Source organism: Heteronotia binoei, chromosome 21 (genome assembly GCF_032191835.1).
Source record: "Heteronotia binoei isolate CCM8104 ecotype False Entrance Well chromosome 21, APGP_CSIRO_Hbin_v1, whole genome shotgun sequence".
In the NCBI taxonomy this organism is placed as follows: Eukaryota; Metazoa; Chordata; class Lepidosauria; order Squamata; family Gekkonidae; genus Heteronotia; species Heteronotia binoei.
This window is the reverse complement of record NC_083243.1, coordinates 194,783,906-194,811,715: the sequence shown is the minus strand read 5'-3', so window position 1 is coordinate 194,811,715 and position 27,810 is coordinate 194,783,906. Positions and strand designations below refer to the sequence as shown.

At 44.0% G+C, this 27,810-nt stretch overlaps 1 protein-coding gene across 1 annotated transcript; it reads left to right on the top strand.

The window, feature by feature from the left end:
- Positions 1-4,827: 4,827 nt before the first annotated feature.
- Positions 4,828-16,043, top strand: DBI (diazepam binding inhibitor, acyl-CoA binding protein). The gene is made up of 4 exons (XM_060261817.1): positions 4,828-5,077; positions 6,289-6,406; positions 14,539-14,601; positions 15,802-16,043. The coding sequence occupies exons 1-4, from the start codon at positions 5,009-5,011 to the stop codon at positions 15,876-15,878; spliced, it is 327 nt and encodes a 108-aa protein (XP_060117800.1). The 5' UTR covers positions 4,828-5,008; the 3' UTR covers positions 15,879-16,043.
- The last annotated feature ends 11,767 nt before the right edge of the window (positions 16,044-27,810 follow it).

The following is a 27,810-nucleotide window of genomic DNA, read 5'->3' as shown; positions in this document are numbered from 1 at the left end:
ATAGCTTCAATATGCATTAGCAGAATAACAATACAGCTTTCTATTAAGGATACTAATACTAAACACTAAGGATACAATACTAATACTAAGGATACAATGCTAAACAATACAGCTTTCTATTAAGGATAACTTGTATGCTTGACAAGTTGGCCCGCTCCCCTTCTGCGCCTCTTCGCCTTCCTTCTCTTCAGTAGCAGGAGGAGGCGGGATGAAGGGGAATCCGAACCACGACCGGCCCCGCCCTCCCGACTGCGTTGTTGGCGTTCGAGCTCGTCCCTCTGCTTTCCAGGCATGACCCATCTCCTTTGCTGCCCCGTCTTCCTGCCCCCTCTGATTCAAGGCTCTGAGGGCGAGGGTTTACTCTCTGGCGTGGGGAAAGCTCGTTCGGCTGCCCAATGATTATCCCACAGCTGGGCCACAGCCTCTACTGTGGAGGGCTGTTGACGTAGCACCCAGGCTCGGCACATTGGCGACATCAGTAAAATCAGCTGTTCCGCCACCACCTTATGCAGGACTTGCTCAACGGAAGCTCCATCTGGCTTCAGCCACTTTCGTGCTAACTCCTTGAGTGCATAGGCCACTTCAAATGGGCTTTCTCCTTTCCACAAGGTTTAAGTGTGGAGTGTCTGGCGATAGGTCCCGAGAGTGATGTGAAACTTTTTAAAATATCATTTTCTTTACCTTCTCATAATTGAACAAAGCGAGAGTCAAGTTGCATCTTTAAGACCAACCAAGTTTTATTGAAAATGTAAGCTTTTGTGTGCTCTCTAAACACACTTCATCAGACGAGGGGATCAGGTATTGTGGGCTGAAATACATTCAGTTTGTTGTTTAAGAGGGCAAACTGTGGTCACATGATAAAACAGTGTGGCTTGGCCATTTGGTCTGGATAGACATAAAAGGTAATAAAGTTCCCTGCCAATTGGTGTTTTTGCAAATCACAGAAGGACATGTATTTCCTAGTTGCAGGCTACCTAATTTACTTATCAGCATCAATCTATACATTATAGTAAGTAAGTAAGTAAGTAAGTAAGTAAAATTTTATTTATATCCCGCCCTCCCCCGCCAAAACAGGCTCAGGGCGGCTAACAACATCCATAAGCAAACAATACAGTAGATAAAAACATTAAATTAACATTATTTAAAACCAGTCAATACTTAATTAAAACATTACTAAATCTGACGGTAACATTGTTGTTTTGACACTATCCTTGTCAGTTGACATAATAATAAACAAGGTCCCTGAACCGAACCATTTTGGCGTTTTCCTTTATTACAACTATAATTCAGCAGTTCATATTATAAACATCATTCTAGTTTGCCATTAAAAAACAAGAATACATACTTATTTGAGTATGTCAATATAAAACTTTATTCTGATACACTATTATAGAAGAGAAATACATTGGAATACTGTGGATGTATAACTATACTCACTGAGAGTGGGTTTAACATATGTAATGAGATAAAAAACCAATGTCCCTGTTCAGTCCTGGGGAGGTGTTTGTTCCAAGTTTCATAATAATTTGTAATTCAGCAATTTCTCTTTCCATTCTGTTCCTGAAGTTTCTTTGCAGTAAAACAGCTACTTTGAGGTAACCTTGAGGGTATAAGTGAGAACTGAGAAACTTAGCATGCGTAGTGAGGGAAGTAGCCAATATCTCTGTTAAGTCCTGGGGGTTCCATTGTTCTGAGTGTTGTAATAGCTTGCAATTCAGCAGTCTCCTATTCCCATTTGTTTCTGAAGTCCCTTTGCAATAAAGCAGCTACTTTGAAGTCCCCCACTGAGTGTCCTGGAAAGTTGAAGCATTCTTCTGTTCTTGCATATGTTGGAAGTACTCCTTCAGGCATAGATGGCAGGAAAAGTCTTTCAGATCCCCAGACACAATGGACAAAGGGGCAACCAACTAGCTAATGGACATCAAGAATCACAAGACTGAGAAGCCTTTAGGAGAACACTTGAATCTTCCAGGACACTCATTGGGGACCTCAGAGTAGCTGTTTTATTGCACAGTTGCGTTGAATGAACAACAACTCTTTTCTGTTCTGCCCTAGCTCAGAGACTCCAGCCATGCATTTACCAAATGAAGGTATCTGTGATGCCATAATTTTGTAAATTTCAGTACAATGTTACCTTTATGAATAAGGCAGAAACAAGACACCTGTAAATGGACATCCAGGGAAACTTTTTAAAAAGCTTCCCTAAAGGCTTTTCTGTGTTGCCTTTTACTGTCAAATCTGTAACCATTAGTTTATCCTATGCACATGATATGCATGTTTGCAGATCTTAACGTGACTTTTCATTCTAATAGTGAATTTCAAAAACAGGACACAGCAGGAGACTTCTGAGATACTGCTAAAACCACTGGCCAACTCCCACCTTTTCCTGGGTTTGGCCCAGCCCAGGGGCATTGTTGGGGGGGGGGGTTCCTACTAAATTTCCTGGAGGCTTCTCCCTAAATTCCCCATGGCCCCACTTCCATAGGTAGCAATAATGGAGGCCCCCTCCCTGTGATGTCACTGACTACTCCCTATGATGTCATTGGATCCCAGTTCTTTTAGGGACCTATCACAGTAATGCCTCTGGCTGAGCTTCAGCAACACCCCCCTGCCCCGGGAAATTGGAAAGTCTATGCCCCTGCTCACTTTATTCAAGAAAGCTTACTCCTGGTGCATGTTGCACCCAAACAATGCAATTCTATGCAGACTGATGCCAGTGGTGCCATTCTTGCACAGACTTGTCCTGCAACTTTCCTAAAACCATTATATAGTCTTCTTGAAATTAGACTGTATAGCACAGGGGGGTCGAGCTCATTCGTTATGACGGCTGAATCTGACATATATGAGATCTTGTTGGCTGGGCCTTGTGTGTATGTATTTAAGATTAGGTAGCAGAGACATAAACTTTATAAAGGACACAGATAAACACAATTAAAGATTTTTTTATATAAACTTAAAATAAAACATGACTAAAACATTACCACTTCTTGGTCTTAAGGGTGCTTTCTTTGTATTTCTCCCATGGGATCCAGGGAACTGGGCAAAGGAAGCTCTGGTCTTTCCTGCCTTCCCCAGGGAGGCCTGTGATGTCATTGACTAGAAGTCAGGGAAGGAAGCCAATAGAAGAGAAGCTTGGCTCAGTAGCTCTGCTGTGCAATTGAGAGAGTCTGGCAACGCAAACTCTGCCTCGCCCCTTTCTTCCCCAAGGGAGGAGCCTCAGCCAATGGAGAAAATAGAGATTCTGCTCTGTAGCTCCTGTTTGATTGAGCAAACAAACCTTGCAAAGCAAGCGGTGATGCAGAAGGAAGCAAGATATAGGGAGAAGGAAGCTGATGACAGCCAGTTGCACATGGGCCTGATAGGAGCACTCCAGGGGCCTGATTTCATCTCCGGGCTGCGTGTTTGACACCCCTTGTATAGCATATAAGATCCCATTTTTAAAAAATTCAGTCCTAAATAGTTGTACCCGTGTAAATGCACTGGAGATGGTGGACATGTCTGTTTAGTTCAGTTGCCCCCTCAGCTCCCATTCTAGCATAAAACTTGTGCTCAGCACAATGCAGAAGCATAGTGCTCCATTCACATATGTGTGAACACCGTGTGCGCTTACCACTCTAATAGAGCCAAATGGAAAGTCCAAATAAAACTGGAAATCAGGAGGTGGGTATTTTACTTTTTCAAAAAAGCACCCCAAAAGAACAACATATTTGTATAGTATTTAGAACAACACATATTTTATTTATTTATTTACCTTAGATTTCTATCCTGCCCCCCTCTGCAAGCGAACTCAGTGACTGTAATGCAATAAAATTGAAATATACTGCACCCTAACTAAAAGAAAACAATGCTGTTCATTATGTTCATGCTTGAGGGGAGAAAGATGGCACATCATAAAGGAATTTGTTAACTTTCCCACAATTAGAAAATATTCTCTTACACACTTATCTCCTATTTTAACATCTTGATTGCTTCAATGGTGTCCCCCTTAATTGGATCCCTACAACTGTTGACCCTGTACACTGGGCTTGTTGTTCCTGGTTTGTCTCAAAATGTCTATACCATGTTATACGCTAATCTGCTTTTGAACCCTGTCTACAAACTTGAATGGTTTTCTACTCCCCCCCCCCCCCATTTTATTGTATCTGAAGAAGTGTGTCTGTGGAACACAAAGTTCATACCTTAAATAAAACTTTATTGGTCTTAAAGGTGGCCCTGAACTCTAATTTTATTCTGTTGTGGGGAGAGGAAGGGAAGGAGATTGTTAGCAGCTCCGAGACGCCTTCAGGCGGTGAAGCGGCGAGTATAAAACCAATGTAGGGTTGCCAAGTCCAATTTAAAAAATATCTGGGGACTTTAGGGGTGCAGCCAGGAGACATTGGGGTGGAGCCAAGATCAAGACTGTGACAAGCATAATTGAACTCCAAAGGGAGTTCTGGCCCTCACATTTAAAGGGACGGCACACCTTTTCAATGCCTTCCTTCCATAGGAAGTAATGAAGGATAGGGGCACCTTCTTTTGGGGCTCATAGAATTGAACCCCCTGGTCCAATCTTTTTGAAACTTGGGGGGTACTTTGGGAAGAGGCACTAGATGCTGTACTGAAAATTTGGCGCCTCTACCTCAAAAAACAGCCCCCCCCCAGAGCCCCAGATACCCGCGGATCAATTCTCCATGATTTTCTATGGGAATAAATCTCCATTTGGAAGAACAAAGTTCCCAGCAGACATTTCCCTCCCCTCCCCCTGCTTTCTTACGACCCTGAAGCGGGGGGGGGGGTCCAAGCCGGGGGATTGGCAACCCTAAAGCAATGAGCCTCTCTCCCCGCGGTGCTTTCCAAGCGCTCAGTCCCGCACATGGCGGAGTCCGCCTGCTGCAATTAGAAGCCGGAAGCGACTGCTGCGCGGAAGTGTCCCCGCCCCCTCCCCACGCCTGGCGCGCGGGCTTGAGCAGGAGGTAACAAGTCTCCGCCTCCCGTGGGCTCTTGTGATTGGTCGGGCTCATCTGGGCTGATGCGAGGAGCTGGAGGGGGCTCTGGCTGTGCTGCGAAGAGGAGCGCCGCTGCTTCCATCATGAGCCAGGTGAGCGTTTGCGGCCAAGTCAAGCTGGCGGCCCTTCCAGAGAGCAGGGCTTCCCCCTTCTCCGGTGGTGGGCTGGGCTCGCTTCGAGCTCTTTTGCAAAGCCCGGGGGGGGGGGGGGGTTGCACAGAGGACTACCTTTCCTTTCCTTTCCTTTCCTTTTTAACGCCCTCTCTTCCCACCCGCCGCCCTTGGTTTGGTGCTTTTCGCCCCTTGCCCTGTGTCCACGGGCGGGGGCGGGGGAGGCTTTCCTTCCTCTTGCGCGGCCCCCGCGGTGTTGCAGGAGAAATGAAAGCTGCGCTGCCCCGGCTTTCGTAGCAAAGTGCTTCCTAGACTTTTTAAGCACCGCACAAACTTTGCGTTTAGGAAGTGAATGGGGGCCCAAGTTGACGCTGGTGAAAGTCGTTCACTGCCTCTCCAGTGACGGCTTGCTTGCTGTGAACGCCCAACTGGAAGTCTTTCACTGTTTCTTTGCCGACGAATGGTTTTCTGCAGCCCCCCTGGACTCTGCTAAACTGCAGTCCTCCAAGCCCTTAACGAGAAGTGACATTTCCTTAGAAGCCCATGCTGTCAAGGAAGGGCCCATAGACTACCTAAGAGACGCCACCGAGTTATAGTGGAGAGCATCAAACTTGTGTGTGTGTTTTCTGGCTGATTAATATGGCTGAGAAAAATCATGGTTCTTTAAATGTAAATTCTTAGGCATGCCCAATGCCTGTTAGAACTGCCTTGGCTTCTGAAGGAAGGTGTGTCTAGTAATTGCTTTCATTTCTCTGTTCGCCCCCCCTGCGGGCTGTAAGAGAGTAACTCCCAATGCTGGGAACTCTGTAGAGGAAAGGGGTTCCCAGAGTAAGTAACTTTCTTGTTGCAACAAAGTCATGCATGAAGGAATTGTGTAACATGAAGCAGATCTCAGAGCAATGCTGAATCGCTCTTCCTCCTGCCAAGTGTCAGAAAGACAACTGGTTTTGTAATTCTTTCCCACCCACAGGGTGATCTATCAAGTTTCTGATCTCTCTTGCTATCTCTCCAATTGCGGCCCGGGATTCCTATTCCTTTAACACTAGAGTAGCCAGTATAGTTGAGGTAGTAGAACTGAACCTTTGGAAAGATTTTAAGGCTTTTGTGGGGGGTCTTCCAAATCTCAGCCTACTGGCGGCAGTGGCAAGTGGAACAAGCAAGAAAAAATTATTTCAATGTATTCACTGATACAGGCAGAATTCGATAAAGCTGCTGAAGAGGTCAAAAAGCTGACGGCTTTACCAACTGACCCAGAAATGCTGGACGTCTATAGCCACTTCAAACAGGCGACTGTTGGAGATGTAAATACAGGTATGAGCTTGGCCTCTGATATCGTTGCAGTCAGGCCCAAATGTGAGATATTAAATTAAACTTTTGCAGGGCAAAGGTGCTGTGAATCATTTGGCATAGCTTCCCGGACCTCTTGGAGAATAGGAAACTTCACCACAAACCACACATGATAAGACAAGTGACTTGTTGGGAGCATCTCTCATGATTGGTTAAGCTCTTACCTGCTTAAGCCTGGGTATCTTTACCATGTAGTGGTTACAGTGTCTGTAGGATGGGGAAGGTGTGGGTTCAGATATCTACTTGGCCGTGGAGGCATTTGGCCAGTTTAATCCTACCTAGCAGGATGGTTGACCTGAGCTGCTTAGAGGAGGTTGGGATAAAACTGGCTTGACAGATGCTAGATGTGATGCATATTTTAGATGCAAGGTGGATGAGCACATATTAAAAAGTCATGCAGGTGGCTTGCCACTAGGCAAGTAACGATTAATGAGCATTGGGCGATCTGTGCCATACTACACAGTGACATATGCATCTCTTGCTTTTGTGTGCATATATGATGAGATGGAAAATTTCTGCTAATCTTGAAGCCATGGGAAGAGAAAAATCTTTTCCCCACTATTTGGGAAAAAATGAAATATGTGCAATACCTACTGATTTCACTGCTTGAACAACATGAAATGCATCATGCATAACTTAGCATATAAAATTGTAGTATTTGACATATTTATGGAATTAAAAAATTATAAACACCTTAGTTTTTGGATAAGCAAAACTGTATATATACCCAGGACTTAAGATAAAACTGCTAGCAGATGCACTCTTGACTAGATTACTGCAATTTGCTCTATGTGGGCTTGCCCTTGAATCTGATATAGAAACTCCAACTGGTGCAGAATGAGGTGGTGCGCCTGCTTGCAGCAGCACCTATGCAGATGTGCATGCAACTGGTGCTCTGCCAGCTCCACTGGTTACCAATTGAGTAATGGCTCCAGTTCAAGGTTTTGGTTCTGACCTTCAGAGCCCTGAAGGCCTGGGACCAGCATATCTGCGAGACCGCTTCTTCCCAAGTACCCCGGAGAGCCTTGCGCTCCATGGATCGACATCTGCTGGTGATCCCTGGCCCAAATGAAGTCCACTTAGCCTCAACCCAGGCCAGGCATTCTCTGTCCTGGCCCCTACCTGGTGGGACAAACTCCCATTGGAGACTAGGGCCCTGCAGGGCCTGTAAGATGGAGCTGTTGCACCAGGCATTCCACTGAGGCAGGGGGCCTTTTGTTATTCTGTGGCCTCCCTGCTGCAGGGGCCCTGATGAAATAACTCTGTCGACCCATTTATCTTCTACCAGCTGAGGGATGTATGGGAGCAGTGGAGGCAACTGATATCACCAACTGCAGAATTAGAGGGTTTTTTTAATATTGTTATATTGTTTTTATATTGTTTTATTATATGAATCTGATTTTAACTTTGCATTATTGACAGTTGTTACCCGCTCAGAGCCCATTTGGGAAAGGGCGGGCTATAAATTGAATGTAATAAATAATAAAATCGTAGATGTCTTGGCACACGTGCCTTAATTTTTGCTGTCTGATTAGAGAGAACTAAACTTTCAGTGTAATCTTCAGTTTTCCTCTGAGACTTTGGTATAGTTTCTGCCCCACATCCTTCATTTTTTTCCCCTTTCCTGCAAGGTAGGGCAGTTAGCTACTTTTTACTCAATCTGTGGGTAAATATGTCAGAGTGGTTTGAGGGAGAGGTGAGAAGATCAACCACATCAGGTCAAAAGGACAACAGAAGCCATACAACATTTGAGAAGCCATGAAAGCCCTGCATACTCCCCTAACGAAGGTTAGATATCCTCCTTGGTGCAAAAATGCATCTTGGATTTAAAAGCTGTATTTTTTTTTTTAATCTAAGATTTATATCCCACCCTTCCCACCAGGTGGCTCAGGGCGGCTTACAACATATAAACTAACATAAAATCTAAAATTAAGCATTAAAATCAACATTTCATAAGTTATAGTTAAAAATCTAAACATTTGTATGTGTCTGACAGGGGTTCCCAAACCCATCTGTGGCCTGTTCACACCTGGGCCACCACTCCCTGGCCTCTGACACCCCCTCGCTGCTGCTGCCTCCTGACCGCCGCCGTCACCCCCCCCCCCCCAGCATGATGAGGCTCGGCTTGCCATTACCACCAGGGCCTGTCCCCTCCCTTTCCCCAGTGCCGCACCGTGCTCCTCCCCCCTCCGCTACCTGCGCGATTATAGAATCATAGAGTTGAAAGGGAGCACTAGGGTCATCTAGTCCAACCCCCCTGCACAATGCAGGAAACTCACAAACACCTCCCCCTAAATTCACAGGATCTTCATTGCTGTCAGATGGCCATCGAGCCTGTTTAAAAACCTCCAAGGAAGGAGAGCCCACCACTTCCCGAGGAAGTGTTCCACTGAGGAATCACTCTAACAGTCAGGAAGTTCTTCCTAATGTTGAGCCGGAAACTCTTTTGAATTGGTTCTGGTCCTACCTTCCGGGGCCACAGAAAACAATTCCACACCATCCTCTATATGACAGCCCTTCAAGTACTTGAAGATAGTGATCATATCACTTCTCAGCTGCCTCCTCTCCAGGCTAAACATGCCCAGCTCCTTCAACCTTTCCTCATAGGACTCAGTCTCCAGACCCCTCAACATCTTCATCGCCCTCCTCTGGACCCGTTCCAGCTTTTCTATATCCTTCTTAAAATGTGGTGCCCAAAACTGGACACAATACTCCAGGTGAGGTCTTACCAGAGCAGAGTAAAGCGATGCCATCACTTCACGTGATCTGGACACTATACTTCTGTTGATACAGCCCAAAATTGCATTTGCCTTTTTAGCCACCACATCACACTGTTGACTCATGTTCAGTGTATGATCCACTAAGACCCCTAGATCCTTTTAGCACATACTACTGCTAAGACAAGTCTCCCCCATGCTATAACCATGCTTTGGATTTTTCCTACCTAAATGCAGACCTTTACATTTATCCCTATTAAAATTCATTTTATTGATTTTAGGCCAGTTTTTCAGCCTGTCAAGCTCATCCTGTATCCTGTTTCTGTCTTCTTCTGTGTTTGCAACCCCTCCCAATTTAGTATCATCTGCAAATTTAATAAGCATTCCCTCTATTCCTTCTTCCAAATCATTGATAAAGATGTTGAACAAAACAGGTCCCAGGACAGATCCCTGAGGCACTCCACTTGTCACTCCTCTCCAAGAAGATGAGGAACCATTCACAAGCACTCTTTGGGTGCGATCTATCAACCAGTTAAAGATCCACCTAATGATAACAGGATCCAAACCACATTTTACCAACTTGTCAACAAGGATAGTATGTGGGACCTTATCAAAAGCCTTACTGAAATCAAGATAAATGATGTCTACAGCATTCCCCTGATCCAGCAAGGTAGTAACTTTTTCAAAAAAAGAGATCAGATTAGTCTGACATGACTTGAGAAAACCATGCTGGCTCTTAGTAATCACATCCATTCTTTCTAAATGTTCCAGGACTGACTGTTTGATTATTTGATTAGAGGAGGCTCAGAGGCCCAACCTGCTTCGACAGGGCCCAGCCTGATCAATGTTGTTTGAAGAGCAGGCTGAAGGAAGAGGAGTTTTACCCCTCCCTCACTTCCTTCAGCACACTCTTCAAATAATTTCCAATCAGGCTGGCCCTGCCGAAGCGGCCCGAGCCTCCTTGTGGTGTCCCTCTGATCCTCTAACTATAGGAACTTCAGCCAGATCACAATAAATCCTCATGAAATATTTCAGTACTTCTTTGGTGGTGCCCAAGGCCAGTGCATAGGAATATGCCAGGGAAGTAGCTGCCTAGGGCGCCACCTGGCCTAAAGGGGTGCCCCCTCTCCCCGAGTTTGTGCTGGCTTTTCACCAGGAAGGTGAGAAAGGTGGAGTGATGTGTGCACTCTTCGGATCTCACCTTCCCTTGCAAGCGCACATGCCACTCCACCACTTTGGACTTTGGGACAGAGTGGCATTTGCACTCTTCAGAGGGATGGTAGGCTCCAAGACCTGCAAGGGACGGCAGAACACACGTGCCCCGCCACCCTCGCCTTCCCAGATCAGGCAGGGTTAAAGCCTAGGGCCCTGGTGGTAAAAAATATCCCACACTGATGTGGGCAAATCAGTGATGTCGGGTCTGGGAGAGATTGTTTTATACTGCAATTTGCATTGCTTTAATTATTCCAGTTCATAGTACAGCCTGTTTTGGTAAGGCAGGAATACTTTTGATAAACAGTTTGCCTGGAGCTAAACTTATGCCTGCACCCTGGGTAGGCAGGCTGAGGGAAGGTTGGCATGAGTGGAGCACCTGAGCTGGCCCTGCCCTGCACTCATTGCCCAGAGGACTGCCTTGGTTGCACCCAGCCCTACCTGTGTTGGTCTGTCTGTCTGTCTGTGTCTGTTCATCTGTTGATTTGTGTTTATTTGTCTGTTTTTCCCTTCCCTCTGCAGCCGCAGGACCAGGCAGGAGGAGGGAGGGAGGGAGGGAAGGAAGGAAGGAAGGAAGGAAGAGCCACTGCACACCCAAGAATGCCCTTCATGGTTGCCGCTGCTCCTTCTCCAGCATCCCGCAGGCGATATGCCAGTCACCTGGGCAATCATATCCTTAATTCAGAAAAGGCAAGCTAGCCCCTGCCAGGCCATGTGGAGAAGCAGCAGGTCTCCTGCAGAGGAAAAGAAGCTGGAAGGCTGGCACCCCTGCTGCTTCTGCTTCACCCAGCCATGCGGCTCCAAGCTATGCAGTGCCACATGTAGCCCACCAGCACCCTCACCTGCCCCCCCCCACCAAGCCCAGCACCCCAGGTGGAGGGAGGGCTGGGAAGAGGGCTCGTGGGCAGGGGGCACCTCAGCTGGCCTTGCCCAGAAGACTGCCCCAGTTGTGCCCAGCCCTCTCTTTTGGGGATTGGTGATGGTTTCAGAAATGTCTTTGCCTGCCTCTTGAGGACCTGTCTGTGTCTGCCTGACTGCTTGTCTGTCTTTCTATCCATTTTTTTGTGTTGATCTATCATCTGTCTGTGTCTCCATGTTTATTTATCCATCCATCAACCTATCTGTGTCGGTCTGTCTTTCCCTCCCCCCCCAGCCCCACCCCCCAAGACCATTGTGTATCTTCCCACAATGGGCCTTATTCCTAGTTAACTCCGGGGGGGGGTGCTTGTAGCAGGACCTCCGTTGCATATTAGGCCACACACCCCTGATGTAGCCAGTCCTCTCAAGAGCTTACAGTAGGCCCTGTAAGAAGAGCCCTGTAAGCTCTTGGAGGGTTGGCTGCATAAGAGGGGCGTGCCCTAATATGCAAAGGAGTTCCTGCTACAAAAAAAAGCCCTGGTTAACTCTTAACAAAACACATTTGTATAACTTGCCTGTTAAATTGGATACACAGTCTTCTCAGACCACTCAGCTGTTTCATACACAAGGCAATGCAGTTTCTTGAACACACTGCAGTTGAAATGAACTAGTTCCATTCATCACTCACCCGTTGTTGTAGAGAAGATGCAGCTAATGATAGATATAATGTTGAGCCTTCATTGCCTTCCTCTGGTGACAAAGTGGGCAGATGAACACACTCTGATGTGGCAGTCGCTGTGTTAAGCTGCGCAGCCAGTCAAAGAGCACGCCACCTGCAGGAGTTCAAAAGAATTGCAAAGGCAGCCCCACCGCTTATCAAAGGGGTAAATCTTGTTTGTCTTAGCGATGGATTTCTGTATTGGCCCTTCTGCTTTTCAAATACTACTTGCAGTCATAGCAAGAAATGGTTAAAATAAGGTTGGATTGTGCAGCCTGAAAACGCCTTTATAGCCTTTCTAAGAAAGTGAAGTTCTTAACGAGTGCAGCATTCTTGTCAGGTTGAGAAATAAACTGTTAATGGAAAGAGGGTGAAACACTCTCAGCCGTATCGTGTTAATGCCTGAAAAAAGCGTCAGGACCGTACTTCTGGTAATCATGAGAACAACTGTGGTACTTAAAAGTTCAGGTCTAAATTTCTTCCCCTCCTCTTCAGATGTGCTACTAGCATTTTGATCTACTAACCTGCTTAGGCTGAACCACTTGATTCCATCAACTTAAAAAAAAACAAACTGTGCTTCACCTGTCTTAATTTTAGATTGGGCAAGTTGCAACATAAATTGGCTACTGAACTTGTAGGGAAAATAGATCCTCCTTTTTCCCCTTCTTGAAGATGGGAACATTTGCTCACTTCAATCTTCCAGGACATTAATTATTGCTTAGGATTCTTTGGCAATAATGCTGCTACTGTTGGAATACATAATGGGATGGGAGAAGGAGACTCTGGAACTCATGGTTGACGTTTGCTGTGGAGGGTAGGGGACAGTAGTGTAGCTTTTTCCTGCCAAGATGCGACTGCCCAGTAGCACTAAAGGTAATCCACTGGTTTTTTGGCCTTGTAGGCTGCTGATTCTTGCTTAATGGTAAAGTTACTAGCCTGGGAATATAACAATGTATGGTGCTGCATGTAAGTTCTGTGACTGATGTTTCTTTGATCTATCTCAAAGGAATTAGGTGCGGGAAAGTAGATCAGAGGGTGCTGGGGCTTCTTTAGTTGAGACCTGAGAAAATAACAGGATTTTAAGAACATTTTTGGCCCATTAGACCAAGAAATCCTGCAGTGTGACTAAACAAGGGGAGGGAATCTATACTGGCAGGGTAGCTGCTGTATCAGTCCCATTTTACATAGTGCACTAAAAGCTAGACAGGAAGTCTCTGGTCCAGAGTTTACCTCACTAAAGTTTCCATGTGATATGTGGCTGTGAAGACTGCTTAACACTGAATGCTTAAAACAAAATTTATAAAATGTGTTTTAGTTGTAAGCTACCTCAAGCAAGCTGCTGGAGAGGGATCACATTTTACAAACAAATATTAACAAGGAACACCCATGGTGCTGACAGCATGGGAAATAGTAATGTTGTTGTGAACACGAGTGAAATTGATCCATCAACAGTGGAGAGTGCTGGGGAGCACATTCTGCTTCAGGGGTGGCCAGACTGCAGCTCAGGAGCCACGTGAGGCTCTTTCACACACATTGTCTGGCTCTTGAAGCCCCCACTGTGCCCCCTCAACTGGCTTGGAGAAGGCATTTGACTCTCTAAATCACTTCTCCAAGCTGGCGGCTTGCAGAATGCATTTAAAGTTGAAGTTTTTTTTCTTTCCATGTCTCCCCCTCCCCTGTATATTTGCCCTCCTTCCCTCCCTCCAAACATCTGACGTTCACGTCTTGCAGCTCTCAGACTTCTGACATTTATTCTATGTGGCTGTTATTTTAAGCAAATTTGGCCACCCCTGTCCAATATTCAGAAAAGCGAAAACTCAAATGGTCTCATTGCCGTACAGAATACAGATCAATCTGCTTTTGGGTTACATTTAAACCACTGATCAGATGCAAAGAGAAATTTGTTTTCTGTGAAAGCAACTTCTAAGTTTAGGAAGTGTATATTAGCCAGTCATTTGCCGCATCTGTACTGCAAAAAACTGCTAGAACAATTATTGTTCGACTTGCAGTAAGATCTTGTCTCTGTGCTTAATTTTTGATAATAAAAGACAGAGTTTTGTATGCTTGCTGGAAACTTCTATTGATCTGTAAGCCTCTCAGCTAGTAAAATTAGAAAACTCTGTCTTGAGGTTAAAGTGAAATTTGGAGGCCAGATCCTTTTAATGTAGACTACATAATTTACAGCAAAGGATTTCAGTCCAGATTCATAATCCTACAAGAGCAATGAATTACCATGCACTAATGTAGATGACTGGAGAAGGCAATGGCAAACCACCCCTTTAAAAAAGTCTGCCAAGAAAACGTCAGGATGTGACGTCACCTCATGGGTTGATGACAACTTGGTGCTTGCACCTTTACCTTTTTTAATTTAAAGAATATATGAAATCCAAATAGCACTTCATTAAATCGATTGGTCTATTGTTGATCTAAATTCTTACTAGTATCCTAATTGGATGCTAATTCCAGTGGATGGTAGTTCTACTATGGACACTTTGATTTAGCTGGGGGCAGTAATTTGTAGCCCAAGAAGAACCACTTAAACCCAAGACCAAAACTGTTGCTTTGCTGTGTTAAAATGGTTTCTTTTTCAGACCGTCCCGGGATGTTTGACTTCAAAGGCAAGGCCAAATGGGATGCCTGGAATGCCTTGAAAGGTAAGCCGCAAGTAAAAAAAGTATATATGATCACATAGGCCTGCAGTGGAGTCTTGGCAAAGCAGCTGTTAGCCACAAGCTGAGTTTACACAGGAATGCATCAAGATGTAACCGATATGTTGTTATTGAGCACTAGAGAAACTGTTAATTCAGATATAAGACTCTGCTATTTCTGCCCTGTGTAAAAGGGCTTATATAACTCAACAGCGCACTTGAAGAAACTAAGTCTCTTCATGGTTCATGTGCACATGGGAAGATGGAGAGAGGACAAGTAAACGTAGAAGAAGCTTTTGTATTTGCAGCACCCGAGCAGAAGGTGCCAAAAGAGGCAGGGTGGGTTCCTCACATTTCTACCACGCCAAAAAACAAAACAGAACCTGGCAGTGTATGCTAAATGGCGATTTGTAAACTGGGCTTCATAATCTTCAATTATAACAATTTTATAAAATTGTATATAGAATCAGAGAATTGAGTATTAAATTCCGAGTGATCTCATTTGGCTACTTTCCCTAAAGAAAGTAGCGTTAAATGAACAGTATTGCAATTTACAAGCGATGAGGTTGAAATTCATTTTCATAGGACTGTATATGGAAGAGCCATTGTGAATTCTGAAAGAAGTAATAATTTTAAGCGCCTAAATCTGTAAGTTGATGTGTTTCTTTAATAGTGCCTCAAACTGTCCTCTCCCAATTAAACCAGTACAGAATAGTACATAACATTCTTCCATAAGTTACTGTAAATTCCCAAAAGTAGTCAGTGCACTCTCCATGGTATCTAGAAGCTCAGTGAGGTAGGCTGTTTGCAGTTTCTTGGACAGATTGGAGAAGATGTCATCAGGATGGTGTTTCAGGACAGTTCTGTGTGAAAAACACAACATATAGAACAGACCCACAAAATGCACTTTCCATTTGTAACATCCTGAAACATTTGGTATCTCCCAACTCAGTTATGCTTGGAATATACTCTACCCATTCATCAGCAGCATATAAATGATACTACTGATGTCAACATGTTAATGTTGATGAGTTGGCTTGGGTTAGATAGTGCAAGTGAGCGCTTACTTAAGCAAGATTTCTCAACTTTGTTGTTGTCCCACTAGAGTATGGTATAAACTATGGAGTGGATGGGAGAGGATGTTGATTCTGCCATGAATCAAATATGCTGTTTCCACATTGTATTTTCATCTGACTGATCTTTCAGGAATGTCCCAAGAAGATGCAAGAAAAGCATATATAGCAAAAGTGGAAGAACTGAAGAGCAAATATGGGATGCAATGAACTCATACATGCTGCCTTAAAAGAAAACATGCCTTGGTGATACTGTGGATAACCTATTGTTGTGCCAAACAGTAATGCCACTTCAGAGATAATAGCTATGTAAATGGTTTGCTCTGTGAACTTCTAGCAATTTATAGAATAAAACTACCAAGTTCATAAAAGAAATCTGTTTGCTATAATCTTATTTCTGCATTGCTGAGGTATCATGTAGAAAGGCAGTTCCCATTTGCAGGGGTGTGACCTGGCACCGGGCCATGGAAGCCTCAATACCGGGTCACAAGAAGTTCACTGGCTAAATATCTGCACAACAGGTTGCTTTTAAAGGCATGGGAACCCAGCCAGTAAAAAGCTGCAAGCCCACATTAATATCCTTTTTGGGATAATTGCAGAAAAGCTTGTATGAAATTCATATAACTTGAAATTCATTAATTGCAGTACAATTCTCTGCTACCTTTCACAGCAATTTCCCAGTGTTTCAGCCAAGGAAAAGTATGAAAAACAGGTGTCAAAAGATTTTCTTGAAACCAAGCAAGCTTGGTTGTAGCTTGAGGCAGGGTTCCAGAAATAGTAGCTGAAGGAAGGGCCTACTAAATGTGTCAGCATATTTTGAGGTAGAGCAGCTGCCAGGGCCCAGTGTGAGTGGTACACAGTACTGGTATTCCTGATGGCAATGGCAACAGCACTCCCAACTGCATTCACTGGCCAGTGCTGTTGAGGAAGGGTATGTAGGTGGTGCAGGGAATTGAACATGGGATTAGGAGTGTTTACAAACTAGGGAAGAACACGCAAACAGATGGGTGAATGCAGGTGTGGAGGTGGAAAGGGAAGACCCTGGGAATGTAAGAAAAAGTTGCAGACTGCCCACTTTCCACCCCCATTTTGACTCAACATGGGTTTCAGAGAGATTTTTCTGAAAATGAAGTTACTTCAGAAGAAGTGAAAGGTTTGAATGCCCAGGAAGTGACATCACAGGAAAAGGTGGTTCAGTGTGCCCTGGAAGTGGCTCTTGACCTGGAAGTGACACCACAGGAAATGACATAATTCCTGGCTCCACCCCTGAATTTTAGTGGGCCACGAAGGAGAAGTGTAAAAATAACCGGGCCGCAGGAAAATAAAGTTTGGGAAACCCTGATTTAAACCACTCTTGATAATGGGTATTGGGGTGTGCAGTTTTTTAAACTGGTATTTTTTGTTTTGGGTCTATTGGGAAAAAAAATTCTAAATTCCTGAAAAATCCCAATCCCCAAACTGGTACAGTATTCATATTTAGGATTTTTTAGAAATCCCGTATTTCTTTGGGTCCAGTAGGGCCAAGAAGAAAAATATTGGGAGTTTTTAAAGCTAGCCCACTCCTGGGGCTGGTTTGGCTTCTCCTGCAGCCCAGCTTTAACCAGGTTGTACAAGAAGCCTGCCCCAAGCCAAGCCGGCAGAAATAGTCTGTTCCCCACTGAAACAGGTGGTCTTCCTCAGCCTGACAAACAGCTGAGATGTGGGAGCAATTTGCTCCTCCCTTTCCGCTGTTTTTGGATCTTACCAGCAAATTCTGGAATATATCCAGGATTTTTAAAAGTTTCTTTTTGTTTTCCTGAAAACTGTGATACATTTGGAATGCTGAAATATACCTGAAAAATACCAATAAGGGTAGAGGGTTTTTTTGTTATATTCTTGGTTCTGAAGATCTGAATGCACACCCCAAATGGGCAAGCAGGGCTAAAGGCTGTCTGTCTGGCTTTATATTCTAATTATTTAAACCTTTCCCAAGGATGCATATACATAATGAGGCAATTAGCTGCTTGTATCTGGAATCTAATACTGTATAAAAGGAAAATTAGAGGAACCATTGCTTATTGGCTTAAGAAATATGGCTTGAAAAGAAGGACCATGCTTTAGGGCCACTTTAACCAGTGGCTCTTATGGAAGAAGGACCCTACAAGCTCTTGGTTGGGTCCAGGCTAAATTTCCCACCAGTGGAATGGAACTTTCTCTTCAGGTGATATCACAAAATGGTGTTCCTAAAGAGTAGAGGACCTTAAAGAATGACAAGGAAGGTGGTATTGCCCGAGGGGACTGTCTTCAATTTTGATTGGGGGAATTAGAGAAGGCAACAGATTTAGCAAGAGTGGGTAATGAGCAAATAAGGGGATTTTTCCCTTGTAGCTTAACCAAAAAAGGTTGCTTTATTGACAGAGGAAAGAATAAAAATCTTTACATACATAAATGCACATGGTAAAACACACATGAAGCAGGAATAGGAGGAGGGTTTTTTGCGGGGGGAGGGGGATTATAGTTACCAGTCCAGGAGACTAGAGTCTGCAGAGAAAGCTGTGAAATGGACCAGTGCTTCACAGAGATGGAAGGAGACCAAATGAATTTGGGAGTGAATTCTCAGTAGGTGCCCAAAACACTACAAACTGCATGGGGCAGAGCGGTGCTTTTTTTGTAGAAAAAAACCCAGCAGGTGCTCATTTGCATATTAGGCCGCACCCCCTGATGTCACCAGAAGTGTTATCCTGCCATGCCTCAATCAAAACATAGTCTTGCTGTAATACTTCTGCTACAGAGATCAAGATGGGTAGCCATGTTAGTCTATCTGTAGCAGTAGAAAAGAGCAAAAGTCCAATATTGAAGATGTCAAGAAACTGTACGTATAGTTTTACAGCGTTTATACAAGGCAGGGTTGACATTAAGGGGGCAAAAATGTCAGTTTGGAGGTAAAGTTACATATTTAGGTTACAAGGTTGGTGATGGGAAAATTAGGCCCATGGAGGCCAAAGTGGCGAGTATCAAAGAATGGCCTAGACCAGTCCTGAAGAAACAGGTTCAGAGCTTTATAGGGCTGGCCAGTTACTATCAAAAATTTGTTCCACATTTCAGCCGTATATCTGCACCTCTTACTGACCTATTTAGGAAACATGCTCCGAACAAAGTTATTTGGACATTGGAATGTCAAAGGGCTTTTGACCAGCTTAAAGAAAGGTTGGTGATGGCTCCTGTCTTGGTTGCCCCGAATTATGATAGGCCCTTTGTGGTGCAGACCGATGTTAGTGAGAGGGGCCTAGGGGCAGTACTGGCCCAATACAACGAAGAGGGAGAATGACGTCCAGTTGCATTTATGAGTAGGAAGCTTCTCCCACGTCCTATGCTGTGACAGAGAAGGAATGCCTTGCAATAGTATGGACATTGACTAAATTACGCCCTTATCTAATGGGTATGAAGTTCCATGTACAAACGGACCATAACCCTCTGGCTTTTCTAGACAGAATGAAGGGGACAAATGATTGGGACATAAGATGGGCATTACGCCTGCAAGACTATCAGTTTGAGATTTCCCATATCAGTGGTAGGGAGAACATAGTTGCAGATGTGCTAAGCCGTAGGGCATGAAGAAATTGTATTTTCTGTGACATTGCATGTGGGAATGTATTTGTTGAAACCTCATGTTAAGTTTCCATTGCATCTGTATGTTTTTGTCTGGACACTTTAGTGGATACGTATTTGGTTTTTTAAATGTTATGTAGTGTCTAGGTTGTATAGCAATGTTGTGCGTAAGTGTTTTATGTCTTAAAGTTGCTATGATCATAGCTTGAGGGCTATAGATCAAGCTTTTTAAGAGGGGGTATGTCAAGAAACTGTAAAACATTTAAGTGTTTGTGTGACTCAGTGTCTTTGTATGAATGTAAATTTGCCAGGATTTGCACCAGCGTTGTAGCTAAGATAACAGGCACTTGCCAATTAAGCCCAAAGGTAATGTGTCACACCTGTGAAGTCAGCCCACAGTGACAGATAGATCATTTAGATCTAGCCTTGACAGGTTATCATCTAAGCCAAGGCTAGATGACAGCTGCTAGATTAGGTCACATCAGCGATGGGCTAACCAGTTGACTAGCCAGGATGTAATCAGGCTAGGTGCTCACCAACATCACTCTCCAGAAGACTTCAAGACAAGACATTAAGAAGAAAGTATCATCACAACGAGGTCAAGGAGGACTGGACTCTGAGATGTCTCCTGGTGTTGTGGGCCTGACTGCATGAGCGTCAGTATAGCATAGGTAATTAGCTGAACTTGACTACACAGTCCAGTGTAGGAAAAGGAGGCAAATTGCCTCAGGATTTTCTTTGGGGTTCCTCTGTGCACAGTGTATTCATTTTACTTGGTTTTTATATTCCTTTTTATGTTACCTTATTCCCTTATCTTGTAAATAAAGTATGTTTTTCCATAAGATTTGCCTTTTATTTGATGGACCTGGGACCTGATAGCACACTGGCCAAAACAACCTATGTGGTATTTTTTTAAGCTTTCCCAAGTTATTTTATTTTCTCCCTTCCCTTTAGTAGGCCTCTAGAGCATGACACATACTCCCTGGGCCTGGATGTCAGTTATGACATGTCAGCAACTGGGTGTTAGTGTCAGGCATATGTTTCATTGAAGTTATTGATTCTTTATTTGTTTTTAGATGCATTTAAATGGTCTATGTATATGTTCTTTTTTTGGGTGTTGATGTGTTGGTATGTTTGTGGAAGAGCACCTCATTTCTTTGCTCTCATTTTCTTTTTTGAGAACAATGACAATAAATTTATCTATCTATCTATAATTGCTTTTGATACCTGCTTACTAACCCCTATTGCTGAATAAAACTATGCCATTAATCCTTGTGCCCTGCAAGAGAAGGAGGAGGGGTGGGAATGTAAGTTGCCAAAACTCCAAAGGCCAGCAATGCCTTTGGAGTGCAGAGTGCCAAGCTAGCTGCTCTGGTGCCTCCCAAGGAAGAGCAAGGACATCACCAGGGGGGAGAAAGCAACCATCACCGGTGGGAGATAAGTGAGCCTGAGAAAGTGTTACTTGCAGGAACGACTGTAGTTTATTATGAGAAGTGATTTAAAGCTCCAAGCCTTTGAAGTGTATCCATAAATGCCAATGTTTCCAGCTACCCGTTATCAGTTTCAATGAACCTATATAGAGAGTAACATTGTTGTAATCAATAAATGAAACTTAGTTTTGAACAAAGACAAGTCTGATCATTTTGAGACTTCAATGAACCCTTTGCTGACAGTTAGTAACAACAACAGCTGCAGTTCTTGATAGAAGACTAACAAAATTTGTGGCAGGAGCTGAGCTTTCAGTCACTGCTCACTTCCTCAGATATAGCCGCAACACAAATACTTCTTCAGATACAGCTATATCCAGGGCTTTTTTTGTAACAGGAACTCCTTTGCATATTAGGCCACACGCCCCTGATGTAGCCAATCCTCCAAGAGCTTACTGGACTCTTAGTACAGGGCCTACTGTAAGCTCCAGGAGGACTGACTGCATCAGGGAGTGTGGCCTAATATGCAAAGAAGTTCCTGCTACAAAAAAATCCCTGCCTATATCTGAAAAAGTGATCTATGACTTATGAAAGCTCATAACCGGCCACAATTTTTTTTAAGTCTTCAATGTGCTACTGGACTCTTCCTCTTTTCTACTGTAATACTCCTGTACTCCTCCCAAATGATGTTGGTAGAGAACTTCATATATTGAAGTATACAGGATCACAGAATCATAGAGTTGTAAGGGGTTCCCCCTAAATTCACAGGATCCTCATTGCTGTCAGATGGCCATCTAGCCTCTGTTTAAAAATCTCCGTAGAAGTAGAGCCCACCACCTCCTGAAGAAGCCTATTCCACTGAGGTACCACTCTAACAGAAAGTTCTTCTGTTGGATACATGAGCCTGTTGTTTCTTCATCATGGAGTTTGGCTGATGATGTTAGCCTTGGACAAGGGCTTTTCATGGAGAAGGGCTGGAAACCGCTTGACGGGACAGCTCATGGCAGTGTGACTTCTTCCACTGCAGTGGCCGAGATTGTGCACGCAAAGAGTGGCACAGAGCTTGTCTGTACTTCTGGCTAGCACCCTTTCAGAGATAGAGAGTGCTGCTGTAAAGCTGAGGCTTTTAGTATCCACATAAGTCTCTTAGAAAATGGTGGGTAAAACCCACGTCTTAGAGCAGATGTGTGTGAGTTGCAACTCCAGGCACCCTGGCAACCAAATGGGTGATCACGTTGTCCGTATATAAGTGAAAATAGGGGGCTCTCGCTCACACCTTTCTTTTGCCTTCTGTCTTTCTCTAGAATTTTATGCTCTGCCAAAAGTGTTTTTTTTAAATAAATGAATGGACTGCCAGTTTTTTTGTTTTGTTCTTTCAAATGTTTTATGTTTGACATTAACTTATTGATTTCCTTCTCTTTTTTTCTTTTTTTTTTAGGTGTGAGGACATAGATATCACTTGACACAGGGCTTTTTTTGTAAAAAAAAAACCAGCAGATACTCATTTGCATATTAGACCACACCCCCTAACACTAAGACAGCCAGAACTGTATTCCTACTCAAAAAAAGCCTTGGCTTGACCCTTAATTAAGCTTTTAATGCATCCCAGATCATGATGTCAGCTTGTGTTCATATTGATTCTAACTGCACTGATACTAACCAGATTGCCAATGCTGTTTTGCTAACTACTAACCCAATTGACCTGTGACAGTATTCCAGTGGGAAAGAGGGGAAGAGTAAGGGAGGGGGGAGCGCGGCGCCAGGGGTTGTAAAAGGTGTTTTGAAGTGCAGAAACTATGTGGCTCGCTCCCAGCCGCTACAAGGCCAGCAGCGGGAGGGAGGAGTGGTGGTGGCTAGCTAAACTAAGATAACACCGTGTGAACCTCGCACCCTTTAGAAGTAGAAAGTAACTGTATTGTGAGAATGATTTAAATCCCCAGGCTTTGATCCTTGTCCATAAATGCCAATGCTTTCCTTTGCGTGTTATCACTTTCAAAGACTTCTCGTAGCAGTAACATAGATGTAACCAATAAAGAATACTTATTTTCAACTGAAAAGAGACTCTTCATTGTTGGAACGTCCATGAACCCTACGCTGACACATGAGCTGTGAAATGCTACAATTATTGTTGTTATTAAGAACATAAGAGAAGCCATATTGGATTAGGCCAATGGCTCATCCAGTCCAACACTCTGTGTCACACAGTGGCCCAAAAAACCAGGCACCATCAGGAGGTCGCATCAGTGGGGCCAGGACACTAGAAGCCCTCCCATTGTTGCCCCTCCCAAGCACCAAGAATACAGAGCATCACTGCCCCAGACAGAGAGTTCCAACAATATACTGTGGCTAAAGCCATTGATGGACCTCTACTCTATATGTTTATCCAATCCCTCTTGAAACTGGCTATGCTTGTAGCCACCACCACTTCCGTGGCAGTGAATTCCATGTGTTAAACACCCTTTGAGTGAAGAAGTACTTCCTTTTATCCATTCTAACCCGACTGCTCAGCAATTTCATTGAGTGCCCACAAGTTTTTGTATTGTGAGAAAGGGAGAAAAGTACTTCTTTCTCTACTTTCTCCATCCCATGCATAATCTTGTAAACCTCTATCATGTCACCCCGCAGCCAACGTTTCTCCAAGCTAAAGAGCCCCAAGCGTTTTAACCTTTCTTCATAGGGAAAGTGTTCCAACCCTTTAATTACTCTAGTCATGGGTCATTTTGTAGAAAAATAGGTGATGGAGCTCATCCAGAGATTGTTATGCAGCTGCACCTACTATTCAATGGACAAAGAGGGGGAACTCTCAGAAGGAGGAGGTGGAACTCTCAGAAAAGTTCAAAAGCTGTGCTCCTGTGAGCTCCCATTGAATCCAAGGCCTGATTGTAGTTGCCCTTTTCTGCATTTTTTCCAATGCTATACTCTCTTTTTTGAGGCGCAGTGGCCAGAATTGTACACATGAGACTGCACCATTGATTTATACAGGGCATTATGATACTGGCTGACTTGTTTTTAATTCCCTTCCTAATAATTCCCAGCACAGCACTGGCCTTTTTCATTGAAGTTGCACACTGTCTCGACATTTTCACTGAGTTATCTACCACGACCCCAAGATCTCTCTCTTGGTCAGTCTCCGCCAGTTTACACCCCATCAACTTGTGTTTATAGTTAGGATTTTTAGCCCTAATGTGCATTACATTGCACTTGGCTATGTTGAACCTTATTTGCTATGTTGACGCCCACTCGCCCAGCCTCAACAGATCCCTTTGGAGTGCCTCACAATCCTCTCTGGTTCTCACCACCCTGAACAATTTAGTGTCATCTGCAAACTTAGCCACTTCACTACTTACTCCCAACTCCAAATCATTAATGAACAAATTAAAATGCATGGGATCCAGTAATGAGCCCTGCAACACCCCACTGCTCACCACCCTCCATTGCAAAAATTGCCCAATTTATATACACTCTCTGTTTCCTATTAATTAGTCAGGTTTTGATCCACAAGAGGACACGTCCTTTTCCCCCATGACTCTTGAGCTTACTTGGGAGCCTTTGATGAGGAACTTTATCCACATGTTTGTTCACAAGTTTGTTTAAAGAAGTTTTGAATGTCTTTGGCAATTTGCTATCTCAGATGTTCTTCTAATAAAATTGATTTATTAAATACCCATGCCTTCTCTATGGACTTGTATTTAAAACCTTGCAATTAATAATGAACAGGAGCATGATTTGACCAAATTTTTATCCCTTGTATGTTACTAATACCAAATTGATTAGTGAGTGTGCGATCAGAATGTAATTGATTCTTGAGTAAGATTCAAATCTTGGGGGGGGTGGGAATAGGTAGAGTCTTGCTCTTGTTGGAGTAAATGCCAGGAATCATGCAAATAATGTATTTGGCACAGATTACAAAGTTCAAAGATGGGGTTTTCCCTGATGATCAGTGACCCTTTTGAACCAGCTCTATCTAAATTGGCATCAAGAATGCAGTTTAAGTCCCCTCCAAGGATAAAATGACCTTCCTGGAAGTCATATAGTATGAATAGTGTTTGCTTTAAAATTTGGATCTGGGCTGAGCTGGGAGCATAGGTTGAGCCCAAGGTAACTAAATGTACATCTGTTTTCCCCTTAATAAAAATATAACAACCTTGAGATGTTACAGTATCTGTTAGTAGGAAATGAAGAGTTTATGCTGATAGAGCAACCCCACAAACCTTTGATGTAACAGGATCTTGCAACTGATGACTACAAAACCAGAAAAGCTGAAAAGATTCTTTGATAAAAAGAATATGTGGTTTTGTTTTTAGAATCCATGAAGTTATTTGGTTTTAATTCTGTTTTTGAGGCCCCAGATGTTAAAAGACATTAGACTAAGAGTGTTCTCCATGATTCTATTTCAGACAAGCTATATTAAAGGCTAACTTTGTATTAACAATAGAATTTGACTAATTATATATGTAATCTTAAACTATTGGTAGAGATGAATATACACTTATTACAATTTCAATATATAGAAATTCATGGATTAATCCAGGGCTTTTTTTGTAGTAGGAGCTCCTTTGCATATTAGGCTACACCCCTCTGATGTAGCCAATCCTCCAAGATCTTACAGGGCTATTAGTATGGGGCCTACTGTAAGCTCTTGGAGGATTGGCTACATGAGGGAGTTGTAGCCTAATATGCAAAGGACTGTTCGAATTGGTTCTCGTAGACCCTGTCTGGCTTGCAATCACCGTGGCGACAACCACCATTGCAAGGCCACTTTCATCCGTGGCTTCCTCTGAGCAATGGCTGTCTGGAAGGGACGTAGAAAGGACTAGATTGGTCATGTATGGGAATGTGCCCATTGCACAAGGTCCTGGCATGAAACTAAGAGTCCCACCAATTTTGCTAGCATCATCACTTGCGTGGTTTTGGCCTGTAACACTGAATGGATCAGTTGTGTCAGTTTTGCTTGTCTTTCCTGGGTGAGGAAGACTCTGTCTTCCCTGGTATTGATTTGTACCCCCAGGTGAAGGATGGATTGAGCTGGTGTGAGGGAACTCTTCTCCCAATTTATGACAAACCCATAGGAGGATAGAACATCCATTGTCTCCTACAGGGCCGCCTTCGTCTGCACAAATGATGGTGCCTTGACTAGGGTGTTGCCCAGGTATAGAAACAATGACATTCCCCTAGACGCAAGGCTGCCACTAGAGTCACCAGTATCTTTGTGAAGACTCTGGGTGAGGACTTTAAGCCAAATGGCAACGCCTTGTATTGGTAGTGGCTGCCATCGTAAGAGAATCTCAGAAAACGGCGGTGCCCCTGCCAGACTGGTATGTGTAATTAGGCCTCGGATAGATCTAGCAATGCCAGAAAGTCCCCGTTTTGTAGGGCTAGGAGGATCAAACGCAAAGTTTCCATCCGAAACTTCTTCGTCTTCACCTTTTTGTTGAGCCATTGCAGGTCTAAGATTGCTCTCACATCCCCATTCTTTTTTGGGATGATGAAGAAGATTGAGTAGACACCCTGGGTCCTCTCCTCCTCCAGCACTAGTTGTATAGCCCCTATATCGAGGAGATGGAGGATGGCTGATAGCAGAAGCTGATGTTTTTGAGGAGACTTGTTCCTGAGAACTTCCAGGAATCTGTCTCGTAGAACTGTCTTGAATTCTATACTGTAGCCTTTGGACCACCAGCCATCTGTCTGTTACTGTCTGTCTCCACACTTTGGCAATGTGTTGGAGACGGCCCGCTATAGCCCCTGGGGGACTGTTCTTGGCATAGTAAGGTGGCATTGCCTTTCCTCAGGCCTTTGGAGGACAGCCCTTTGGTACTGAAAGAAGAAGATCTGGAACCGCGGGGCTTCTGTTGCCATCTTCCCCTATAGGATTTGGAGTAATTCGACTTGGAGTCTCTCCTTTGATCCCGAAAGGGCTGGAAACATCTCTTATCTCTGTCCCGCTTTTTGGATGGGAGAACCTTCTCCTTATCCTTGTCCTCCACCAGGTAGTGCTCTAGACCTTGGCCAAAGAGTAAATCACCTTTAAAAGGGACCGCTGCTATTTTGGCTCTTGCAGATGGATCTGCGTCCCAGTTTCACAGCCAAGTGTTCCGTTGGGCCGTCACACTCGAGGCTATGGCTCTTGTAGATTGTTGCATAGTGTCCAGAGTAGCGTCCACTGCAAAGGCTGCAGACAAGGCAATCTTTTTTAGCTCATCTTTAACTTCCTTGGGCAAGTCTTGTTTCGCCTTGGCCAATTCTGAAGCCCACGAATAGATGGCTCTGACAGCCAAAGAAGCCAACACTGATGCCTGCAAAGAGGTGGCTGAAGCTTCAAAATCCCTTCGTAGGGCTTGTTAAGTCCTTTTATCCATGGGGTCCTTTGGTGTGCCATCGGCATACAATGGTAGAATGGAAGAGGAGGCGAGGCTATTAACTGGGTCATCCACTCTGGGCAGCTTGAGCCATTTCATGGCCTCTGGAATAAGAGTGTAAAACTTGAAAAAAATTGAATGGATTGCCTTTGGTTTGGCTGGGTGTTCCTATTCTGCCTTCATAATGGAGAAAAACCCTGCTGGCAGTGGTACCAGTTGTGGCTTGGATCTGGCCTTAGGAATAGTTTTCTCTGACCCCATTGGGAAATCTGTTTCCTCTTCCTCTTCAAGTTCATAATTCAGTTCCAAGGCTCTGACAATTTTTGGGAAGAGCCATGAATAAATGTCAGGGGGAAACAACCTATTCTGAGATGATTGAATTATCTCCACCTCTTCCTCAGAAAGCTCCACTTCTTCCTTTGAGGAAGATAGTTCTGAGTCCTCAGAGTCTTCCCCTAGCTCAGATGCTTGAAAACTTTCCAAATCTATGCATCTCTTCTTTCTCTGTGAAGGGGCAGTCTCAACTTCCTCCTCCATCAGATGCTTAGTCTTCTTTTAGACTTCAGCTTGGGGATCTGACTAGGATCCTCCTTGCTAGACTATACTTCCTGTTTTACTATCTGTTGGATCCAGGCAAAGAGATTTGCCTTGGTCTCAGATCCAGATAAATCCACTATTGGGCTTTCCGTCTGGTCCTCTTGAGAGGGGGAGTCAGACAAGTCCAAATCACATATAGCTGTGTCCTTGTCCTTGGGGAATTCAGATGGGGTA

Coding starts and splice junctions, on each gene's coding strand:
- DBI (XM_060261817.1), top strand. CDS start 5,009: ATGCGAGGAGCTGGAGGGGGCTCTGGCTGTGCTGCGAAGAGGAGCGCC. Junction 6,407..14,538: donor TGTTGGAGATGTAAATACAG/GTATGAGCTTGG, acceptor TTTCTTTTTCAG/ACCGTCCCGGGATGTTTGAC. Junction 14,602..15,801: donor TGCCTGGAATGCCTTGAAAG/GTAAGCCGCAAG, acceptor CTGATCTTTCAG/GAATGTCCCAAGAAGATGCA.